This window comes from Mercurialis annua, linkage group LG7 (genome assembly GCF_937616625.2).
Source record: "Mercurialis annua linkage group LG7, ddMerAnnu1.2, whole genome shotgun sequence".
Lineage (NCBI taxonomy): Eukaryota > Viridiplantae > Streptophyta > Magnoliopsida > Malpighiales > Euphorbiaceae > Mercurialis > Mercurialis annua.
In genome coordinates, this window is record NC_065576.1 from 42,379,099 (window position 1) to 42,400,671 (window position 21,573).

Genomic DNA, 21,573 nt, shown 5'->3' on the forward strand with positions numbered 1-21,573 from the left:
ACTATGAACAAATGATGGAAAACTGACACTTTTATCGCTTCTGCAAAGAGTAAAATATATTTTCGCATTAAACTAAAAAGCTGTTCTTGTTTTGTTCAATTTTAACGTTGCTGATGATTGTAATTTGCAGAATTGCAATTCAAGAAACAAAAAATGAAAATAAAACAGCAGTAAAGTAGATGCTGCTAATAAAACTGGTAGTATTTCATAATTGCAGTTCAAGTATTAACTTGGATTTGAACTTAAAAATAGTGGAAGCAATAAAGAACGATACTAAAAAAGATTGTTTTCTTAAGCTACTGATATACTAATTAAATGAGATGTTGATAATATCTACTGTCACCACTACTGTTCCCATTTCCAACTCTGTACAGAACAGAACTCCCACCACCAGAGCTTTTTCTTGGACTTCATCTCTGCAGTAAACACATGATGAGAAAAATTAGCCATAAAACAAAGTAGAATGAGTGAATGAATGAAGCATAATTAAAGGGCTGAGTTGAGATAATACCTAAGAGCTGGCTTCCTGCTCCTCCTCATTGTGAACTTCAGAAATCGATTTCTCAGATCCTTCCTCCGACTTCTCGATGCTTCCATTCTAATTATTATTCAATAGAAAACACAGTTAAATTAATCGCTTAGACAAGGACTGGATTAAACTTTGAAATATGAAGGAATATACATACAAGTTTCTGCTTCTTGTAAGCTGCAAGAACTGTCTCATACTCAGCTTTCCTCTTCAGTGCCTTTTCAGCATATGGAGCTTTCTCCTGTTACATTTCCACCATTTAAATTATTTACCAACACAGACATAACATAGAACAAGAATTACAGTGAATTAAATGGCTTAAATTACGTAAGAAATATCGTACCGCATCAGTGAGAGATTTCCACTTCTCACCACCTGCTTTCCCTACCTGCAAGCAAGATTTACACACAGATCTCAGTTACAATGTTTGATCATTAGCAATCAGTAGCTTCACTTAACAAAAAAACACAGCATAAGTCAATTACTGTCAACAAGCGCATTAACAGAGATCCTCTTAATCTCTGTTTAATGATCACCTAGATAAATTAAAATATTATTTCAAATTAAAACACAACCACCTGAAATTAGTGTTGATTCAAATTCTTAATCATTAATTAAAAACATAAAATCCTATTTTAAAATAGATTAAATTACTATACTCAATTGATCATCTACTTTATTTACAAATTTTTTGATCAGTTGTAAATTTAAAAACAGTCCAAACAAACAAGCAGATAATTAGATTGAAATCAGAAACAAAATAAGCAAATCAATCAACAAGAAGAATGAGAGAGTATATATGTCTTACAGCGGCGACTGCTTTGTTATCAGGAAACTTCTCCTTGAAGTATTTCCTGAACTCCTCCCTGCACCGTAAAATTTAAGCCAAAATTCGAAGAAAACAATTAAAAGCGAATCTAAAAATCTTTGAAGCAGAAGATGAAAGAAAATTAAAATATTACATGAAAACAAAAAAAGCAGAAGCAGGACGTTTAGGAGCATTAGGATCCTTAGTATTATTAGCAACCGAGTTCTTCTTCTTTGGTGCCTTTGCCTCTGCTTTGCGTGCCTTCATGATCCTTCAAAATCACCAAAAATATAGAGAAATTAATAAGCAAAATCTAATAATGCGAGTCACAACAGCACTAAAATTAACATTACCATAAGTTTTCATGTTTAAAATGATAATCGTGATTAAATCTCTTAATGAAGCATATATTAACTCAAAATGAAAATAAAAACAGATCTAAACACAAATTTGTAAGTTACAGTTTATCTACCGAATCAAAATGTCATTTAAAACACACGATCTAATCACAGTCAAAGCAAATTTCTATAAACAATGTTAACTGAAAACAAGCGTTTTCAAAAACAAAAACAAAACCGAAAAATAAGCAAACAAACCGTTAACAGGCATTACTAATCGTATACACACAAAAAAAAATCAAAATCAAAATGTGAAACAAAAATTAACGAGTAACAGAGACATAGATTGCTTACTCAGGCTTCTTGTGAGCAACCACAACGTTTAAAGGTCCTTTCATGGCTATCTGATTAGGTTAGAGCAGAGAAAATTTCGAAAATCAGAGAGACGGATTACTTGAAAAAGCTTCTTCGAAAAACAGTAAGAAAATTTGAAAAATGAGAAGAAAACATAGAAACAAGAAAATGAAGGCCTGGTAGCGTATTTATAAGCGAAATGAGAGTGTGTTTTTCTTGCGGTTTTCAAAGTTAAATTAAATTAATTTGAATCAAATTTTCGCGTCCACGAAATTTACTCATTCTTTTGGCGGGAAAATGGAATTTTGCAGTAGAGTGTGTAGAGGCTTGACATGAGTGTGTGATGTTGAGAGAGTAGTAGAGCAGAGAACAGACGAGTGAGAACTGTACTCGCGGAAAGGATATGTATTATACACTCGCCGGCTTTAAGCAAAGGGTTTCTGAAAAATGTGTGTTTTAACGCGAGTGGGATTTAGGTGCGAGTGGGATTAGTTTTGGTGGTTTTGTATAGGCAGTTACTTGCACTGTGCAAAACCGTTGTTTGCCTTTGACATGCAAACATGCGTGAGTTCTTTTGCTTTTCATTTTCATTTTCGTTTTTATTTTATTTTTAAATTAAAATTAGTATGAAATAATTAAGTGTAAAACTACAAACAAGTTTCAATAATTACTAAATCATCCTGATGTTTAGACCTTAATTATCAGTTAATCTCATTCGCATCCGTAAAATTATCCAATTCTAATATATATTTTTTAATAAATATATAATTATTCTCTAAAAAAGAGAAAAATGTAATATTTATTATAAAAAAATATTTATAACTTCCTTGTTTTGCTTAGGGGTGAGCACGGTTCGAGAGAATCCGGAAATTGACAAATCTCCAGGACCCAATCAAAAGTCGGGGATATCGAAAATTGGATCTCCGATTCCATACCAATAATCGGTTCGGTTCGATTCGGAGATTTTATTTTTCGGTACGATTCGGTACGAATATCACTAGAACCACTGATATTGTTTTATTTAAAATATGATCTCTACTATATTATAATATATTATTTTGACTTTTAAAATTAATTAGCTAATCATTTATTTTTTTCAACTATCACAAATAAATAATCATTAATAAAATAAAAGAGCACAGCATGTATATTATCATTAGATTTAATATTAAATTTTTGATTATTTGATAAGGGTATTTTTATCTATTGTCAAGGCTAAACTATATTATTTTTGTTAAAACTATGTAATTTGGTCAATAATGAAAATAATGAATATGTAAACTGTCCATATCAATTTTTAAAAAATATTTTTAATAATTATTAAATACTTGACAAATTTATATAATTTTATAAAACAATTTTAATGTTTAGTAATTCAAAGTTGATAGAATATAATAATTAAATTAAAATAATATATATATATAATTTCGGTTGTTCGAATATAAGTTCGATACTTCGGTTTGGTACGGCTAGGTTCAGTTTTCGGTACGTTATTTATAAAGATCCAGATCCGTACTAATAAAATTTTCAGTTTGGTTCGGTTCGGAAAAAGTATGTTCAATAGATATTTTTCGGTACTGGATATTTTTGGTGCAGTTTTCAGTTCGATTTAAGAGATATCCAGGATCCGTGTACACCCCTAATTTTGCTGTTGCTAAACGGTGGTTTGTAGTGAGTCTGTTGTGGGCTATAGACTTGTTATGGGCTTACGCCTCGTCTCTGGTGTATCTCTCTTTCAACAATATAGCTCCTTATTTTGGTTAATTGACAAAAAAATCGTAATTGAAATTCATATGTTTAATATCATTTTGGATTAAAATTCAAAAGCTATAACCTTAAAAAGATGGCTTAATTACTTAAAAACCACTCACCTTGAAGTTTTTTTTCGTTTATATCCTGACTTAAGAAAACATTCATTTATACCCTGACGCATGTAGTTATGTTTCACCTCTACCCCGAGGCACTAAATTAACCTGTTTTTATTTAGAAAAAAGTTTAAAATAGTTCTTCATTTTTAACCTAATATTGGAATATATCTCCTTCTCCTATTATGATTAAAGGTTCATATCCTTAGAAATTCTTATTCGATTAGAACTATTCTAATTATATACATATATATATATATATATATATATATATATATATATATATATATATATATATATATATATATATATATATATATATGCTTGTAATCAATCTATCATCATTAGATTCAATAATATATTTTCTCTTCTCTAATTATTTCACATGGTATCAGAGCAAAATTGATCCTTGATCTCCGCACATATCTTATTATTTTAGGGAGGTGATTTTGGTTATTTTTAACCAAAATCACCTCACACCTCTTTTAAATTTTCGTTTTCTTATTATATATTACTGTTTTGTATTCTTCTTCTTTTAATTTTTCTACTCTATATGGACAAGAAAGATGTCGCCGCCGCCATACTCGCTGCCGCCACACTTCAAGTCTCCAATGATATTTTTTTTATATGTTACTAGTTTATTATTGTTTTCTATTTTTTTTCTTTTTTTCTACTTTATATGGAAAAGAAAGATGTTGCTGCCGCCGCCATACTCGCCGCCGCCGCTGCACTTCAAGTCTCCATGTTATCTTCACCCTTCGAATCACTCGGGTCTTAAAATTAGCCCGGTGGCTCAGAAAGGCAAAAACTACGAAGAATGTTCTTCGTCCAATTATTGATTGGGACCGACGCAAGTCCTTAAATTGCAAATATTGAAGGAGACCATCAAGTCTTAAAACTGAAAATTATTAATTGGGACCGACGCAAGTCCTTAAACTGCAAATATTAAAGAAGACCATCAAGTCTTAAAACTGAAAATTATCGATTGGCCTAAACACAAGTTTAGTCTTATTGATGGTCGAATTGTTACTATGTTATTGTCCAAGCTGGGCATGATCGATCCTCATGCTCCAACTTGAGGGGGAGTATTGGAATATATCTCCTTCTCCTATTATGATTAAAGGTTCATATCCTTAGAAGTTCTTATTCGATTAGAACTATTCTAGTTATATACATATATATATATATATATATATGCTTGTAATCAATCTATCATCATTCGATTCAATAATATATTTTCTCTTCTCTAATTATTCACACCTAAGCTAATTAGAGTTTAATTAGAAATGAATTTTTCTCTAAATGAAGGACTATTTTATTTTTATTTTAAAATGAAAAGAGGTTAATTTAGTGCCTCGGGGTAGAGATGAAACATAAACACAAATGTCAAGGTATAAATGAATTTTTTCCTAGGTCAGGGTATAAACGAAAAAAAAATTCAAGGTGGGTGGTTTTTAAGTAATTAAGCCTAAAAAGATTGATATTTTATTTCTCTCTAAAAAAAACCCTCTTCCTTCTCTCTAAACTACAACCCAAATTTCATAGCTTTGAGGAGGTGGTTTTTGGCCTTTTTTTTATATGTTATTTTCAGTTTTAATTAGCTTTTATTTTCAATAATTATTCCATAGATGGAGTTTCTTGTGTTTTTGTTGGTTTTAATTTAAAAGCTTTTTGAAAAATCTTGTTTTTCAAGATTGTTTGTTTTGCATGTTAAAGATCTATCATTTAAAAAGAATTTTTTTCAAGCCTTGCATGTCAAAATTTCTTGTTTAGATGATGATTCATGATTTATGAAGCTTTAAATATTAAAGTTTTTCTATAATATTATATTTTTTATTATTATTTTATATTAGTTTGTGATTTTCTAACTTTTTGATTCAACTTGAAGGACATGTGTTAAAAGTTTGAAGCTTTAAAGAATTCAAGCGGTTTATCGACATAATCGATCGAGATTCAAGTTAAGACCCCCGTACCAACGGGACTTTGGTCATCGTTGTGCGCCATGTTGGCATCTTAGCATGAATTTGGCTTAGTTTTTTCTTTTTCGATTATTATCTTTTGCTTGTATTTTTTATTGTTTCTTATTTAGTTGTTGAATTATAGTTTTTGAAAGACCATATAGTTACTTGTTTTTATATGGCTTTCACTCTTGTACTTTGATCTTTTCTTCAATGAATCTATCTACGGTTAAAAAAAAAATCAAAAGTTCAATATATTTTTTATTTGATTTGATTAAAATAAAAAATCAAATTTAAAATCAAGCATAAGTATATTGACTATTTTAATCAAATCAATGCGTATTAGTTTAACTAATATAGTTTACTAGACTTATCCAAAGAAATATAGATTACCAGATAAAATTAATTTAATTTTTTTTTTCAATTATTCTATATAGTAGTTGTCCGCAAGGAAATAATTCCTTGCTCAAACTTTTAAATGTATAGATGGGTATCGTTTGATACTGATGTTTTGACCGGTTGGTTTCAGGATTAGGTAAACAGGATCCGGATAACGTAACCCAAAACTCGAATGACGAAACTTGAGTTAAAATGATGTAACCAACAGTACAAATGACGTTACGGTCGCTCGATTTATAAATCTGAAAATCTGGAAATCCAAGCGAGATTAATGTCAATTCTACTCTTGAACTAAGATCCAATCCGGAGATTGAGGATAAAAAGTCTGAACTTTGATTTTGATTAATGATATATCGATAAATAATAATACAATTAACCTATCTATTTATTGGGAACAAACTCTAATCAAGTGTTCTAATCCTAATGAGATTTAATCTTTTATTTAAAAAAATAAAAAAGCTAAAATTAATAAATAAAAGCTTTTAGTGGGCTGAATTTTCGTATAAGCCCATTCAACTCTTCTTCACTAAGTCCTGAACTGTGACATATTTTGGGTCCATCGATTATTTTCTCAACCGGTGCAAACAACAATATATAATATTTTCATAAGTTTGGATATGAAAATTATGTAAGAAATAAAAAAATTATAATAGTGTGTAATATTTACATAAGTCAGTATTTATTTCTAAAAGAATTTGAAAGAAAATAAAATTATTGATTAAAAAATAAAAATTACTTATATAACATCTATTTTTAAATTTCAAACTAAATTTTTATAATTTTCCTCTTTATCTAAATTAGAAACTTAGTATCAAAAATACTTATTATATATTAGGTTTCAACTCATTTTAGATCATTTTATCATTCATAGCCGTTACATTTTCTCTCTTTTCTCGATATTCTCTTAATTTTCCTCTCTACTTTTCTTCCTCTTATATTTCTCTCTTTCTTTGTATTTCTTTCCATCTCAAATTTTATTTTCCTTTCTTCTTTTTCTCTGACCATCGTGTTTTTTTGTTTCGTCGTCCGTTTTGCCGTCGCGCATCTTTCGGTGAATTTTTCTTCGTGATCTTATCGCAGTCACGTTTTTTAGTGGATTTTTCGTTGTTGTATTTCTTCCACCGATTTTTTCGTTGTCGCGTTTCTTCCGCTAATTTTTTATTGCCACGTTTTTTAATAGATTTTTCGACGGCGTTTTCAGATTTTTTTTTTAATTTTCTATATTTTTTTAGGATTTTGTGATTTTTTAGATTTTTTGTACACAAATTATTATATATCCATTGATCTCTTGTTAATATAATAGTTCTATCATTCATATAATTGTTCTTTTCTTCATTCTTTTGTTTTAATGCTACTTATGTTTTCATGGTGTTTATGCTACTGATTTCGTACACAACGAATTGTTTGTGTTTTTATGGTGTTTCTGTGGTGTTTTTGTTTCCGTTTGATTTAATTCATTATGATAACTTCATGGAACATTGACTAGAAATAGTAAACGTTATTTCATCACTTTTATTAATGATTGTTCTGATTTTACTTTTCTGCACTTGATAAAAATAAGAGTTATGCACTTGACATGTCCAAGTTATTTGTTACAGAAATTGAATATTAATTCAATAAGAAAATTAAAAGATTTCGCAGTGATAGAGGTGCTGAATATGTATAAAGGTTGTTTATACACTTTCATAACTCGCATGGTATAGTACATGAAAGAATAGCACCTTATTCTCCTGAAATGAATGGCAAAGCCGAGGAAAAATGTCGAACATTTACAGAAGTTATAGTGTCTATTTTATTAAATTCTGGAGTTGCTTCTGACTGCTTGTTATGTACTCAACAGAGTTCCTAAATCAAACAGTAAGATCTCACCTTATGAGATCCTAAAGAAAAGGTAATCAAATTTGTCTTATTTGAGAACTTAGGACTGTTTAGTCTATTTACGGATTCCTGATGCAAAACGAATAAAATTAACAAGCAGAGCCTATGAATGTGTTTTCATTTGATATGCAGTCAATAGCAAAGCCTATAAATGTTATGACTTGAATGTATGAGTGATTATTGAATTTGTGGATGCTGATGTGCTGGTTTTTATGAACAAAAATTTCCTTTTAAATTAGGAAATAGTGGGGGCGAATCATCTAGTAATGTTCATGTGGCCAGGAATAATGAGATTACTAATGATACATAACCAGAGATCAGAAGAAGTAAAAGAGCTAGAATTTCGAAAGACTTTGGAACTTATTTCCATGTCTATTCCTTAGAGGAGGATCCTACGAACCTCCAGGAATCTTTGACTTCTTTAGATGCTGATTTGTGGCAAGAAGCCATAAATGATGAGATGGATTTATTGGAGTCCAATAAGACATGGCACTTGACTAATATGCCTCCCGGTTGCAAAACCATAGGTTGTAAATGGATCTTAAAAAAGAAGTTGAAACCTGATGGCATAGTTGACAAATATAAAGCTAAACTTGTAGCTAAGGGTTATAGACAACGTGAAAACGTTGATTTCTTTGATGCCTATTACCCTGTTACAAGAATAACATCTAGAGTACTGATCACTGCACTATTTGATTTGGTTATACACCAAATGGATGTTAAGACTGCATTTATGAATGGTGAATTAGAAGAAGAAATATACATAACCAACCTAAGGGTTTTGTGATACATGGTCAGTAACAGAAATTGTGTAAGTTAGACAAATCTATGTATGGTTTAAAACGAGCACTTAAGCACTGGCATGAAAAATTTGATAACCTTGTCATCTTAAATGGTTTTAAAGTGAATGAAAGTGACAAATGTATTTATTATAAATATGATAATGAGCTTGTACTTTCATATGTTTATACGTTGATGACTTGATGATCTTTGTATCAAATATTCATGTTGTGAAGGCTGTGAAATCATTGTTGTGTGCCAACTTTGATATGAAAGATCTTGCAGAAGCGAGTGTAATCCTCGGTATAAAGATTACTATGAGTGAACATGGATTTTCGTTAGATCAATCTCACTATGTTAAGAAGATCCTAAAGAAATATAATTACTTTGATTGTAAACCTGCTTGTACACATTATGATCCAAGTGTAAAACCTTTTAAGAACACTGATGATAGTGTACGACAGTCTGATTATGTGTGCATTATTGGCAACTTTCGGTATGCCACTGATTATACTAGACTCGACATTGCTTATGTAGTTGTATTATTGTGCAGGTTTACTAGTAGACCTGGCATGCTACTAAAAGGGTCATGAGATACCTTAAAAGAACCATGAATCTTGGATTACATTATCAAACGCATCATGATGTACTTGAAGGAAACAGTGATGCAGATTGGAATATAAAATCAGATGATTCCAAAGCTATAAGCGACTATATATTTAGTATGGTTGGAGGAGCTGTTTCTTGGAAATTAAAGAAACAAACGATTTTGGCTCAATCTATGATGAAGTTAGAAATAATAGCACTAACTAATACTAGTGAAGAAGTATGATGGCTAATAATCCTGCTATATGAGATTCCTTTATGAAAAAAAAAAGATACCACTTGTGTTGATCCATAGCGATAGTACCGCGACTATTGCAAAAATTGAGAACTGTCTATATAATGGTAAGAAACGACATATATGTCGTAAGAACAGTATAACTGTTAGAGTGGATCATGAACACACTGATGATAAATTAACAAATCCTTTAACAAAGGATTAGCTAAAGAAAAAGTCCATAAAACTTTCAAATGAATGGTACTATTGCCTATAGAATGAGTCAATCATGATGGCAACCCGACCTAACTGAAGGAGATCCCAAGAAATAGGTTCAATGGGTTATAACAAGTTATAAATGATATGAGTTAGAACATGCAATATTCAAGCATGACTCATGGAGCGATTAAAGAATGAGTTAATAGAATCTCTTAATGAAAATTATACTCCATATGGAGTGGAGTACCTAGCTACATGAGTACTCTTGATAACTTCACCTTTGTGAATGTGGAAGCGGGGCCGTTTTCCGTGAAATTTGAGGGGAAATTTCTAGAGCGTTCACTAAACTTGAATAGACGTGCAAGGCCATAAATGCACGGGTTTTGAATACACTCATTGAAAAGTTCGTGTGTTGTTTGATATCTGAGATAGAATTCAAGAATACGAGTCACTCTTGTTGAATCAGAATCTTACTCATTACGCAAAAGTTCAAATCACAAGATACTTGTGCTTATGCACAATCTTACTGATACAGAAATTGCTCGAGAAATATTTTTTAAATTTTCAAGTGGGGGATTGTTGACATTAGTGTGTTGTGTGTGAACACACTAATGTGTGAAACATTTAAAAAAAATTAAAGTTTGCATTTTTTTTCCACATGAAAAAAGAAAATGGTTTGTTCTCTCCAGCTTTCCTATAAACTAAGACTTCCTCCTTATTTGTTTTACACATTAAAAACCAGAGCTTTTCCTCTGAGTTCAAGAAAACACAATCTTGTGTTATAAATAAAGTTTTTTTAATTAAAGAAACACAATTTTGTGTTATAAAGAAAACACAGTCTTGTTAAAAAAATTAGTTAAAGAAACACAGTTTTGTGTTCTAAAGAAATCAGAGTTTTGTGTTATAAAAAAAACACAGTCTTGTGTTATAAATAAAGTTTTTTTAGTTAAAGAAACACAGTTTTGTGTTATAAAGAAAACACAGTCTTGTGTTATAAATAAGTTTTTTCTCTGAGTTATAGAAAATACAGTCTTGTGTTATATTCAATTCTTGAGCAATACGACTGAGTGTTATTGAGTTGTTACCATAGTGTAGTGGTGACAGTATTTTTTGGCTGTTTTATCCTAAGGACGATGTGGTTGATAGCCAGCTTTGCATCTCCGAGCTGAGCCGTGAAACTTCTAAAAAAAAACGACCTAGTCTGTGACTCAGCCTTTCCAAAAATTCATGTTTCAACGGGCAATTGTTCCAACACCTTTGTTGGTAGAAGGGATACCTAAAAAATCATACTTTGTTGCCTTTTTATCGAATTTACTTATGTGTATATCAGTAGTTCCAATAAAGAACAAACAACCAAATCTTTTGATAAAATAAAGGTACTATGTCAAAAAGTAACTGAATTGGAGTTTTATTTGATATAATAAGTGACGGAGTCCTATTAATAAAAAACGCAACATGTAAAACACAATGCCCCCAAAAAGATAAAAGTAAATAAGAGTGAAACTTGATTGTTCTTGCTACATTGAGGGTATGATGTTATTTCCTCTCAATAGTGTTGTTTTGTTGAGGAGCATAGGTACAAATTGTCTTATGTTGGATACCATGTTTCACATAAAACTCAGGCAACATAAACTTAGTACCAATTGTCTGATCTTATGGTTTTTATCCTTTGTGAAGAAAAATATAACCGACAAGCATTATAATTGAATTTATGGGTTTTTCTGTCTTATTGTAAGTAGATTAAAACTATATATTTATACGTTTAAGATGGTTAAATGACAACTGAGTATTTATCTTTAAAAGGTCACTCATTAGAAAAATAACAGCATATTACTAATTTATATAGATTTGCATCTTTATTTATTTTGATGTAAACAAGTAAATTAAAAAGTTTCAAAATGTTTACAAGTAAGAGGCGTGTAAATTAACATTAGATTCAAGGATATGGGAGCATGTCCGCAACTTGTATATATACATGAATGTAGCGCTAAAATAAACAACCTTGCACAAATCACATTTCATGTTTTATCTTTTTCTTTTCAACTTATACAACATTTCAATTAATGTTTGTAACAACTTCATTTCCCTTATTTAGGAGTTACCACCACTTTTGTATCCAAATATGCTTCCAAAAATCACACAAAAAAAATAAAAAAAAAATCATATTCTCTTTATATTTCTATTTCATTATTGTTTGACAAATGAGACGTAATTCTGATTAGCTGATCAATGTTTATGTTGATTATTTATTTTAAAATACATAAGCACTTCAAATACCGGTGAGAGCAAATTTTATTTAAAACACCATGTAAAGTACGAAATTCGAACTCAATTGCGTTTATATATTTAGATTTTAAGGTAATTTTTGCATACACAAACCCAATGCAAAAGCTAAGTGGCTCTGCTCAAAAAAAATTTATCATTTTTTTAACTTATGTAACATCTCTAGGTGTTTGTAGTAACTTTGTCTCTTTAATTAAAAATTATTATTACAACATTTGCCTTTAAATAAGCTTCCAACGCAGAAGAAAGAATATTTGTTCGTCACCCTTCTTCATCTTTTGGCTTCATTATTTTGTGATAGAGAGAGTTGTGGTTTCGGTTAGTTGAGCGGTGCTGCTTTTTGTCGTTGCTAATCGTTTCATTCGGAGATATAGGCACACTTCATTCAAGTAAGGACAGTAAGGACATATTGTTTTTAAAAACATGATATTCGATCTTATATTTATTTTTTCAATTTAATTTTATGTTGTTTAGTTTCTTCCTTCATTCCGAATTGATAAGCCATTTCTAGTTTCTTTTGTTTAAATGTAAAATCTTGTTTATCCTTAGTAAATGTACAAAGTTATTCTCAAATAAATGAACTACGCCATATACAACATATAATGAATGTTATATTCAATACCAATGCAAAATGCACCAATAAAAAGAATTAATCATTAATATATTATTAGCCAGACCCAAAAAATATCAAACTTGTGTGATTTATATCAGTTACGATCAAACCTTTTAAAATTGGTAAATATAACTCATTTTGACAAATTGTGTTCCTTTTATATCCATTTTTAAAATGGTTCGGTTTTTTAATGTGATTAGACCTTATATTGTGACACACAACACACAAAGATTTGGTATTTTATTGTGATTATATCTTTTTTAATCTTATATACATGGCTCTTATGTTGGCAAGAAAATCGATTCGATTCAAATTTGGCTATAAAAGGAACACAATTTGTCTAAACAGTTTATATTTAACAATTTTAAAAGATTTGATTATAACTGACATAAATCGCAAAAGTTTGTTATTTTTAAATGGTTTGGCCTATATTATTTGTATATCTAAAAAATTATAAAAAAATAAATAATAAATTTTAAACAATTTTTTTAATTATTATATTTGTCCAAACGGGATATTATTTTATGGGGGAGAAAGGATAATTTATATTTATCACTATATTTTCATTGTATTTTCGTAAAATTTACTAATGGCAACTCAATTTCACATAATAATATGATAAACTGAGTCCTGTGTGATTTGCCTACTGAACTGGACCTCGGGACTCACTGTGGAGCTAACTTGAAGGCAAGGGCTTGTTCTAATTTTGGCAACATAAATAAGCAAAAAAAGGATAAAATGGCCGAGCTGCTACTGATCCAAAACAGTGATAATCAGAGTGATTTAGAGAGGGAGGCGGCAATTTCAGCGGAGCTTGATGACATCCTTAATAAGGAAGAGATTATGTGGAAGCAACGATCTCGGGCTGACTGGTTACGAGAAGGAGACCGAAATACAAAAAAATTTCATAATAAAGCGTCTAATCATAAAAAAAACAACCTCATTCAACGGATTCGGGATGACAATGGAGATTGGAAACACGGAGCAGAAATTCACGCTGTGATTGAAGCTTATTATAAGCAGCTATTCACTACGTCGGATCCTATTAATCAAGAAAGTGTTATCGATTGCATTGATTCAGCCCTAACTACCGAACAAGTAGACGAACTCCAACAGGCGTATAAAGAAGAGGAAGTTGTAGCAGCACTGAAACAAATGGGACCATTGAAGGCTCCGGGTCCTGACGGAATGCATGTTCTATTCTACAATTCCTATTGGCACGTAGTTGGTCGTGATGTGATAAATTGTGTTCTTAATTTTCTATCTACTGGAGTTATGCCAGAACGGGCAAACCACACATTTTTAACTTTGATCCCGAAAACTGCTGCCCCGGAGACATTGAAAGATCTTCGCCCGATCAGTTTATGTAATGTTATTTACAAATTAATGGCAAAGGTCCTCGCTAACAGAATTAAAAGGGTTCTCGCAGATGTTATTGATGAGTCACGAAGTGCGTTCGTTCCAGGTAGACTTATTACTGACAATGTTATGATTGCTTTTGAGATTTTTCATTCTATGGCTAAGCGGTCACAGGGCCAATCGGGTTTGGTTGCTCTTAAGTTGGATATGAGCAAAGCCTACGACAGAGTAGAGTTGAGCTTTATTGAGCGAGTTATGATGAAGATGGGTTTTCCTTCTCATTTCATTAAACTCGTTATGGCTTGCGTGTCATCAGTCTCTTTTACTTTTCTGATAAACGGTGCGCCGTTTGGTCTCCTATTTCCTCAGCGGGGTCTCCGTCAAGGTGATCCCCTCTCCCCTATCTATTCCTTCTGTGCTCGGAGGGCTTTTCGTCGCTCATTAGGAAGGGAGTCCGGAATAAGGTTATTTCAGGAGGTAAGGCCTGCAGAGGTGGCCCTCGCATTAGCCACTTGCTTTTTGCTGACGACAGCGTCCTATTTATCAAAGCGACTATGAGGGAGGGACAGGCTTTGAAAGAAATTATTAATACCTATGAGCAAGCTTCTGGTCAGACTGTCAATATCGACAAGTCTGAGATGTTTTTCAGTTCAAAAGTTGCTCAGGATAACATTGTCGCGTTGTCAGATTTGTTGGGGTTCAGAGTGGTGGATCGTTTCAAGAAGTATCTTGGCATGCCTACATTGATTGGTCGCTCTAAGAAGCCTATTTTTGCCTTTCTCAGAGATCGGCTTCACAAGAGAATCCTTGGGTGGAAAGAGAGATTTTTATCGAAAGCGGGGCGAGAAGTTCTCATAAAATCGATTGCTCAATCGATACCGACCTATATTATGAGTTGTTTTGCGCTCCCTATCTCTTTTTGTAATGAAATGAGAGGTATCATATCCAAGTTTTGGTGGAGCGGGACTGACGATCAAAAGAAAATTGCTTGGGTCAGTTGGAACGCTATCTGTAAGCCGAAAAAGGAGGGTGGTTTGGGATTTCGGAATCTCCGGGCTTTCAATCTGGCGATGCTAGCGAAACAAGCCTGGAAACTCATTCAACATCCATATTCCCTTTGTGCTAGGGTGTTAAAAGCCAAGTATTTTCCAAGAAGGGAGTTTCTGGATGCTAAGGCTAGAAGGGGAGCGAGCTTTTTGTGGCAGAGCATTATGGAAGGTAAACGGGTTCTCGACTCAGGTCTTGCATGGAGGATAGGCAATGACGAGTTAGTTGATGCTGCCAAAGATAACTGGATTACTTCGGCTCCTTACATGAAGCCGTTGGGTGCGTCCAACGTTCCGGAGGGTTGCAAAGTTAGCTTCTTCTTGACAAATGACGGTTTTTGGGATGTTGCGAAGCTTAATGAATGTTTTTGTTCGGCTGATGTCACTAACATCCTGAAAATTCCAATCAGCAGGAATTTGCCACCAGATAAGTTGTTCTGGCCACTAAATAAAAATGGGTTTTATTCGGTTAAATCCGGATATTACCAAGCTTGTAAAATTATGGGTAGAAATACTGCTTCTTCTTCCAATAATGCGGACAATGGCTTGTGGAACAAAGTTTGGCGCTGCCCCGTTCAGCCTAAGATTCGCCACTTCTTATGGCGAATCCTTCACGAAGCTCTTCCATGCAACGAAAAGCTTTCACGGAGATTACCCGAGTTATCCAATCTGTGCCCGAGATGCGGAGTCAAGGAGGAATCTCAGCTGCATGCCCTCAAGGATTGCGATGAGGTTAGGGGCCTGTGGTTGTTATCCCCACTTAACATGCGTGTAGACAGCTTTAATTGCAGCAACTTGACAGATTGGCTATCTCAGATTTTCAGCTCCCTCAAGGACGATGAGCTTCAGCTCTTTATTTTGAGTTTATGGACAATCTGGACTGATAGGAATAACATTGTCTTTGGTAATAGACGACATGCTCCTGAGGTTTTATTCAAAGGTGTTACGTGCATGCATGGCAATAAGGCAGGCTCAGATCGTATCTCTAAGGCTCTCAGGTCGGTTTCCACGTTGGAATGGGAACCTCCACCACTGAACTCTATTAAATTGAATACTGACGTCGCTGTTTCGTTAAGGAACCAAGCTTCGGTGGTGAGCGCGGTGTGTAGGAGTTCAAATGGGGCTGTTATCAGATGGGGGGTGAAGCAATTAAGAGGAGTGGTAGATGTGGAAGCTGCTGAAGCACAAGCAGTCCTGTTTGGTATCCAAGTTGCAGCAGAAATCCCTGGTGAATGCTTATACTGCGAGTCAGATGCAGCTTCTGTTATCAACAGAATTCATCAGCCCCACAGCGCTATAGACTCGATTCAATTGATTATAGACGATTGTAGGGCGTTGGTCGAAGATCGTAATGCACGGTTCAAACACGTTCGAAGACAATGCAACCAAGTTGCACATGCGTTAGCCAAATGGGGTGTTTTTATTGGAAAAGATTGTATCTCTGACGGGAATGTTCCTTTCCCTGTCAACGAACTTGTTATGATTATCGTTTAATTAATAAAGTTCGATCTTTCCTATCAAAAAAAAAGTTCAGACTAAGGAAAATCGAATCCTACTACATACGAGTACGCTCAAACAAGCAAAAGACTGAATCTCATATGATTTAGTAATCAAGTCGAAATGCGGATATTCAAAAATCTAGAATATGGCTATTATTCAATATATTATCAATGATAAAGAAGATTTAGGAAGATCCGGATTTTTTGAAAGAACAAAAGACATTCATATTCGAAGTCACATCCCTATTTAAAAATAGGGTTAATTATATATAAAATCACAACCTTTACACGAAATTGCAAAAATAACACGACCTTTAAAACGTGGCAATTCAGGGCACCACCTTTCATATCTTTTCTAAAATAACACGGGCACGTTTTTTGATAAAATTTTGCTGACTTGGACACTCGATGGAAGTGCCACGTGTCATGCCACGTCAGCAAAAACGCCACTAAAAATATGCCCGTGTTATTATTGAAAAGAAATGAAAGGTAGTGACCTGAATTGACACGTTTTAAAGGTCGTGTTATTTTTGCAATTTCGTGTAAAGGTGGTGATTTTATATGTAATTAACCCTTAAAAATATAACACTACTTAGCAGATTTGTTTCTAAATAGATTTATATGTCAAATAGCAGTTTTTTTTCTATTTGGATTTATATGCTAAATAGATATTTTTTTTCTATTTAAACTCTACAAAATATTCTTTAATACTTACCAAAAAGATTTAAGTAATGTCTATGTATAGACTAATTCTGTTAAAAAAAAAAAAAAATGTATAGACTAATTTGAATTATAATTAATATTTTTTTAATTTTAATATTAAATTAAGTATCAGAATATTCATCGGACAATCACCATCCACTCAGCAGTCTAATGTTATTTTGCAAGTTTACATCCGTTGGAAAGAGAGACTCTGTCAAGTGTCAACAGTATAACCTAAGATAAATATTTGATTTTGGTAGCAAATGTCTTGTCCTTTAACTATATGTTAAGAAGAGTTTGCGCAAGTCCATCAATTAGTTGAGATGATTCCTTTAGACCCGGTTTATTATTCTAATTGAGAGCCGGTATAAGCAGGTTTTGTAGGGTAGTTTGATGTCATAATTTTTTTTTATAAAATAAACTTATGTATCCAAATTACATAGTGACAAAAATAAATAATTGTTATTTAATTTCATCTAACTAATACAATTTTATTCGTAAAAGTAACTAATGCAATATTTATCAATTGATTGTTGAATATATCACCATGACCTAGCATCTTCTTAGCCGTTACTTTTATTACTCCATTTCATGTAAATGATGAGATACGGCTTGTTAAAAAAAAGGTGATAACCACCAGAATTGGTTCAAGTGGTAAACGATTTTGATATCGTTTAAATAAATTTTCGAATTTGAACTTTGTGAATGTAAAAAATTTCCGCTGGCAAACTCACCCACTATACCAGTTGTGTGACACGGGTCGGCTCCAGATTAGTCATCGAAATTCTGAAAAACGAATGGACGGCCAAAAAAAAAGGTGATAAGATCCGGGAGTTAATCAATAATTCAGTTCAAAATTTAAACTAAAACAAGAGGAATTTTTAAATAGATAGAATTTATTATGTCGTTAGTAAATCAAGTCAATCACGTTATATCACCTTATTAAAATGATGAAAAAATTATACTCCCTCCGTCCCGTTTAAGAAGGGACATATTCCATTTTTATTTGTCCCATCTAAGAAGGTCATATCGTGTTTCCTATGCCAATTTATATTGAACTTCCACTTTTATCCCTTTAATTATTTCAATATGCATTTAATACAATTCAATTTACAATACATTTATTCTATTATTAGGAGAAACTATACTAATTAATGAGGGTAGACATGACATATAAAACATTATTTTATTTTATTAATCTTTGTGCAAAACTCATTTCCCTTCTTAAACCGGACGGAGGGAGTAATAAATATATAATTAATGTGTTCAGATTTTAATGTGTTCAAATGAGAAATACTATTATAATCAATAGAAATAAAAAGGCGAGAAGTACAATCATTAAAATTTAATATTTTGCATTGCATTGGCATAAACAATATAATTAAGTGAAGTTGAATCAAAATATTATTAAAAGAATATAGTAGTATATAATAATAATAATTTTTTAATAATTTAATAAATAAGAAATAAGAAATATTCACATAATCTTTAAAATTATATTTAATATTTTTAAAACAATTAATTAAATTTTAGTTATTTGATAAAAAAATTTATAAAATTATAATAAAAAACATTAACTATCAAACCGTTATAATTTACATTTTTACTTTAGAACATATTTGTAATAATACACTGACAACAGTAACGGTACATCGCTGCCACACGCCGCCAACACTGCAGATAAAATGGACTACCACATGTCGATACTAATGGCAGTATTGAAATTATTTTTAATTTTTTATTATACATTTAATTTTGATAAAAAATATAGAATTCCGTAAATCCAATATTGTTATGATTTATAAGATCTTTTGAAAACAAGTCTTCAAAATTATAAAATAATTTTATTTTAATTATAATTATTTATTAATTGTAAATCATTCTAATAATATTTTTAATTATTTTATCATTTATAATAACATTGTAACTTTTTGTTATTATTTTTTATATGTTTAATTGAATATACTTAATAACTAATAAAATAGATTATTTTTTTAAATATTATACTAATTTTTAATAATTTTATTATCATTATTATTATGCAATAAATTATTTAAAATTATTGTCATCAGATGGTATTTATTTTAATTTTTAGAGAAATTTCTACTAAAAATAAGTTTATAGATAAAATTGAATCTTATTTATCTCAATCGAATTTTTTGATGACATTAACATTTAACGAGAAATAATTAAATAATTTCACTTTTAAAAAATGTATGCATGAGTTATTAATTATAATCTAAAGTTAGGGGGTCATAATAGTTGTCAGATTCTAATATGCAAGTGGGACATGTAAACTGATAAATATTTGGAAATGTGGGATCAATGGCAAACGTAAGGTGGATAAAAATATAAAATAATAAATATTTTGTTTTTTTATATATATATATATAAAAACAATTACTCAACACCTAAAATAATCTTCATTTGGCACTTAAATTTTCTTGGCATTTAGTTTAATATCAAGCTTGGTTCAGATTTAAATTCAAATTTATTATTAAACTTTTCATTTTAACTAACATTTTATATAGGTTCGAGAAATTTTAAAAAACCGTATAAATTTAATTTATAAACTAAATTTAGATAATAGATTAAAAAATTGAATTTATATATAGAAAAATCATTTTCTATTGAATTCGTTTTGAATCTATTCAAAATGGATCTTAAACATGTCTACAATGGGACATAAAACCGTAAAAATGAGGCGGATAAAATAGCTCTACTCTTTACGAATACGCATAAAATCAGGTTAAGTGAGATTTTCTTTATTGGATATTGCAACTTGATTCATGTTTTAAAAGAAAATGAAAATTATTGTAATCTGGCCTCCGAAAAGAAAAATACATAAAAAAATTGAATGTGATGTATACTTGATTCACCATATCATATATAATAATTGATGATTCTTAAAAGTAGTCCAAAACTTCAGAAACTTACAAAATAATGCGATAATAAATTGAGGTGTAGTCATTTCGAAAAAAAAAAATAGGTGTAATATAAATAGGAAAGTATTATTTAGTTTATTAATTTTGTGGTAATAAAATAATAAAAATTATTTTATTTATTATAATTTATTTTAAATGTGTATGATTATAATATAAAATCATGTTAACTATATATTACTATATTAGTCCATATAATAAAATAGTAAATTAATAGTAATATTCTAATGAATGTATGCAAAAATATATAGTAGTATAATTATTCGGTAGAAAATAATTGACATCTTAAAAATATATAAGATGCCTGTATTAGGTATGTACGGTATATGTGGACTATAGATAGAAAATTATATAATAATGGTATGATTTAATAATATATAAATAAATTTTAGTACCAAGGGGAAAATATATTGTGATGAATAAAGTGGTTTTTAATTTTTAAATTTCAAATTAAGAACCAATACTGAAAAAGTAAAAGATGATTTAAAATATTTTACATGCAATTGATAGCTCTTAATTAGATTGACGCTCTTTGGCAAAAAAAAAAAAAAAAAAATTAGATTGACGCTCAACTCTAGCTTGTTTAGGCCGTCCCATTCTACATGGATAAAAGTGGGTTTGAAATAAAATCTCTATCGATTCAATATATTTCATTATATATAGAAAAGTCTTTTTTATCTAGATATACCAATATTTATATTAATATTTAATATTATTTTTACTATCTTTTCCAAATAAATTACCATTACTCGAAAAGGTAAATATTAATAAAAATAAATGAAGTTATATTTAAAAATATAATATAAAAATAATTCTGAGATACTCTAGTATGATATATATTCAAAAGGCTGAAAATTACAGTATACTTTAAATATATATTATGATTTGTTGGGAAGTGAATGTTCTATTAAAATAAATATTATTTTTCTCTGTTGTAATATAATTATTTATAATTAAAAAGGGATGATTGCTTGTGAAAACATTTGAACACACGACTTAACAATTTACTGTCTAACATTTATAATATTTGAGATGTAATAGAAAGTACGCCATATCTCCGCACTTCTGTTAACTGAAAAAATTTATAAAAATATTTCTAAAAATATAAAAAGAAATATTGAGAAAAAGATATAAAGAATAAAGAGACTTTAAAATAATTTTTTTATTAATATTAAAGTATT

General features: G+C 30.7%; 1 protein-coding gene across 1 annotated transcript; it reads right to left on the bottom strand.

Moving 5' to 3' along the window:
- Positions 1-186: 186 nt before the first annotated feature.
- On the bottom strand, positions 187-2,200 carry LOC126656205 (HMG1/2-like protein). Its single transcript, XM_050350719.2, has 7 exons — positions 2,030-2,200; positions 1,492-1,608; positions 1,338-1,395; positions 873-917; positions 687-770; positions 512-598; positions 187-416 (listed from the first exon to the last, which is right to left on the bottom strand). Exons 1-6 carry the CDS (start codon positions 2,071-2,073, stop codon positions 512-514), a joined length of 435 nt encoding a protein of 144 aa, XP_050206676.1. The 5' UTR covers positions 2,074-2,200; the 3' UTR covers positions 187-416.
- Between the last annotated feature and the right edge of the window lie 19,373 nt (positions 2,201-21,573).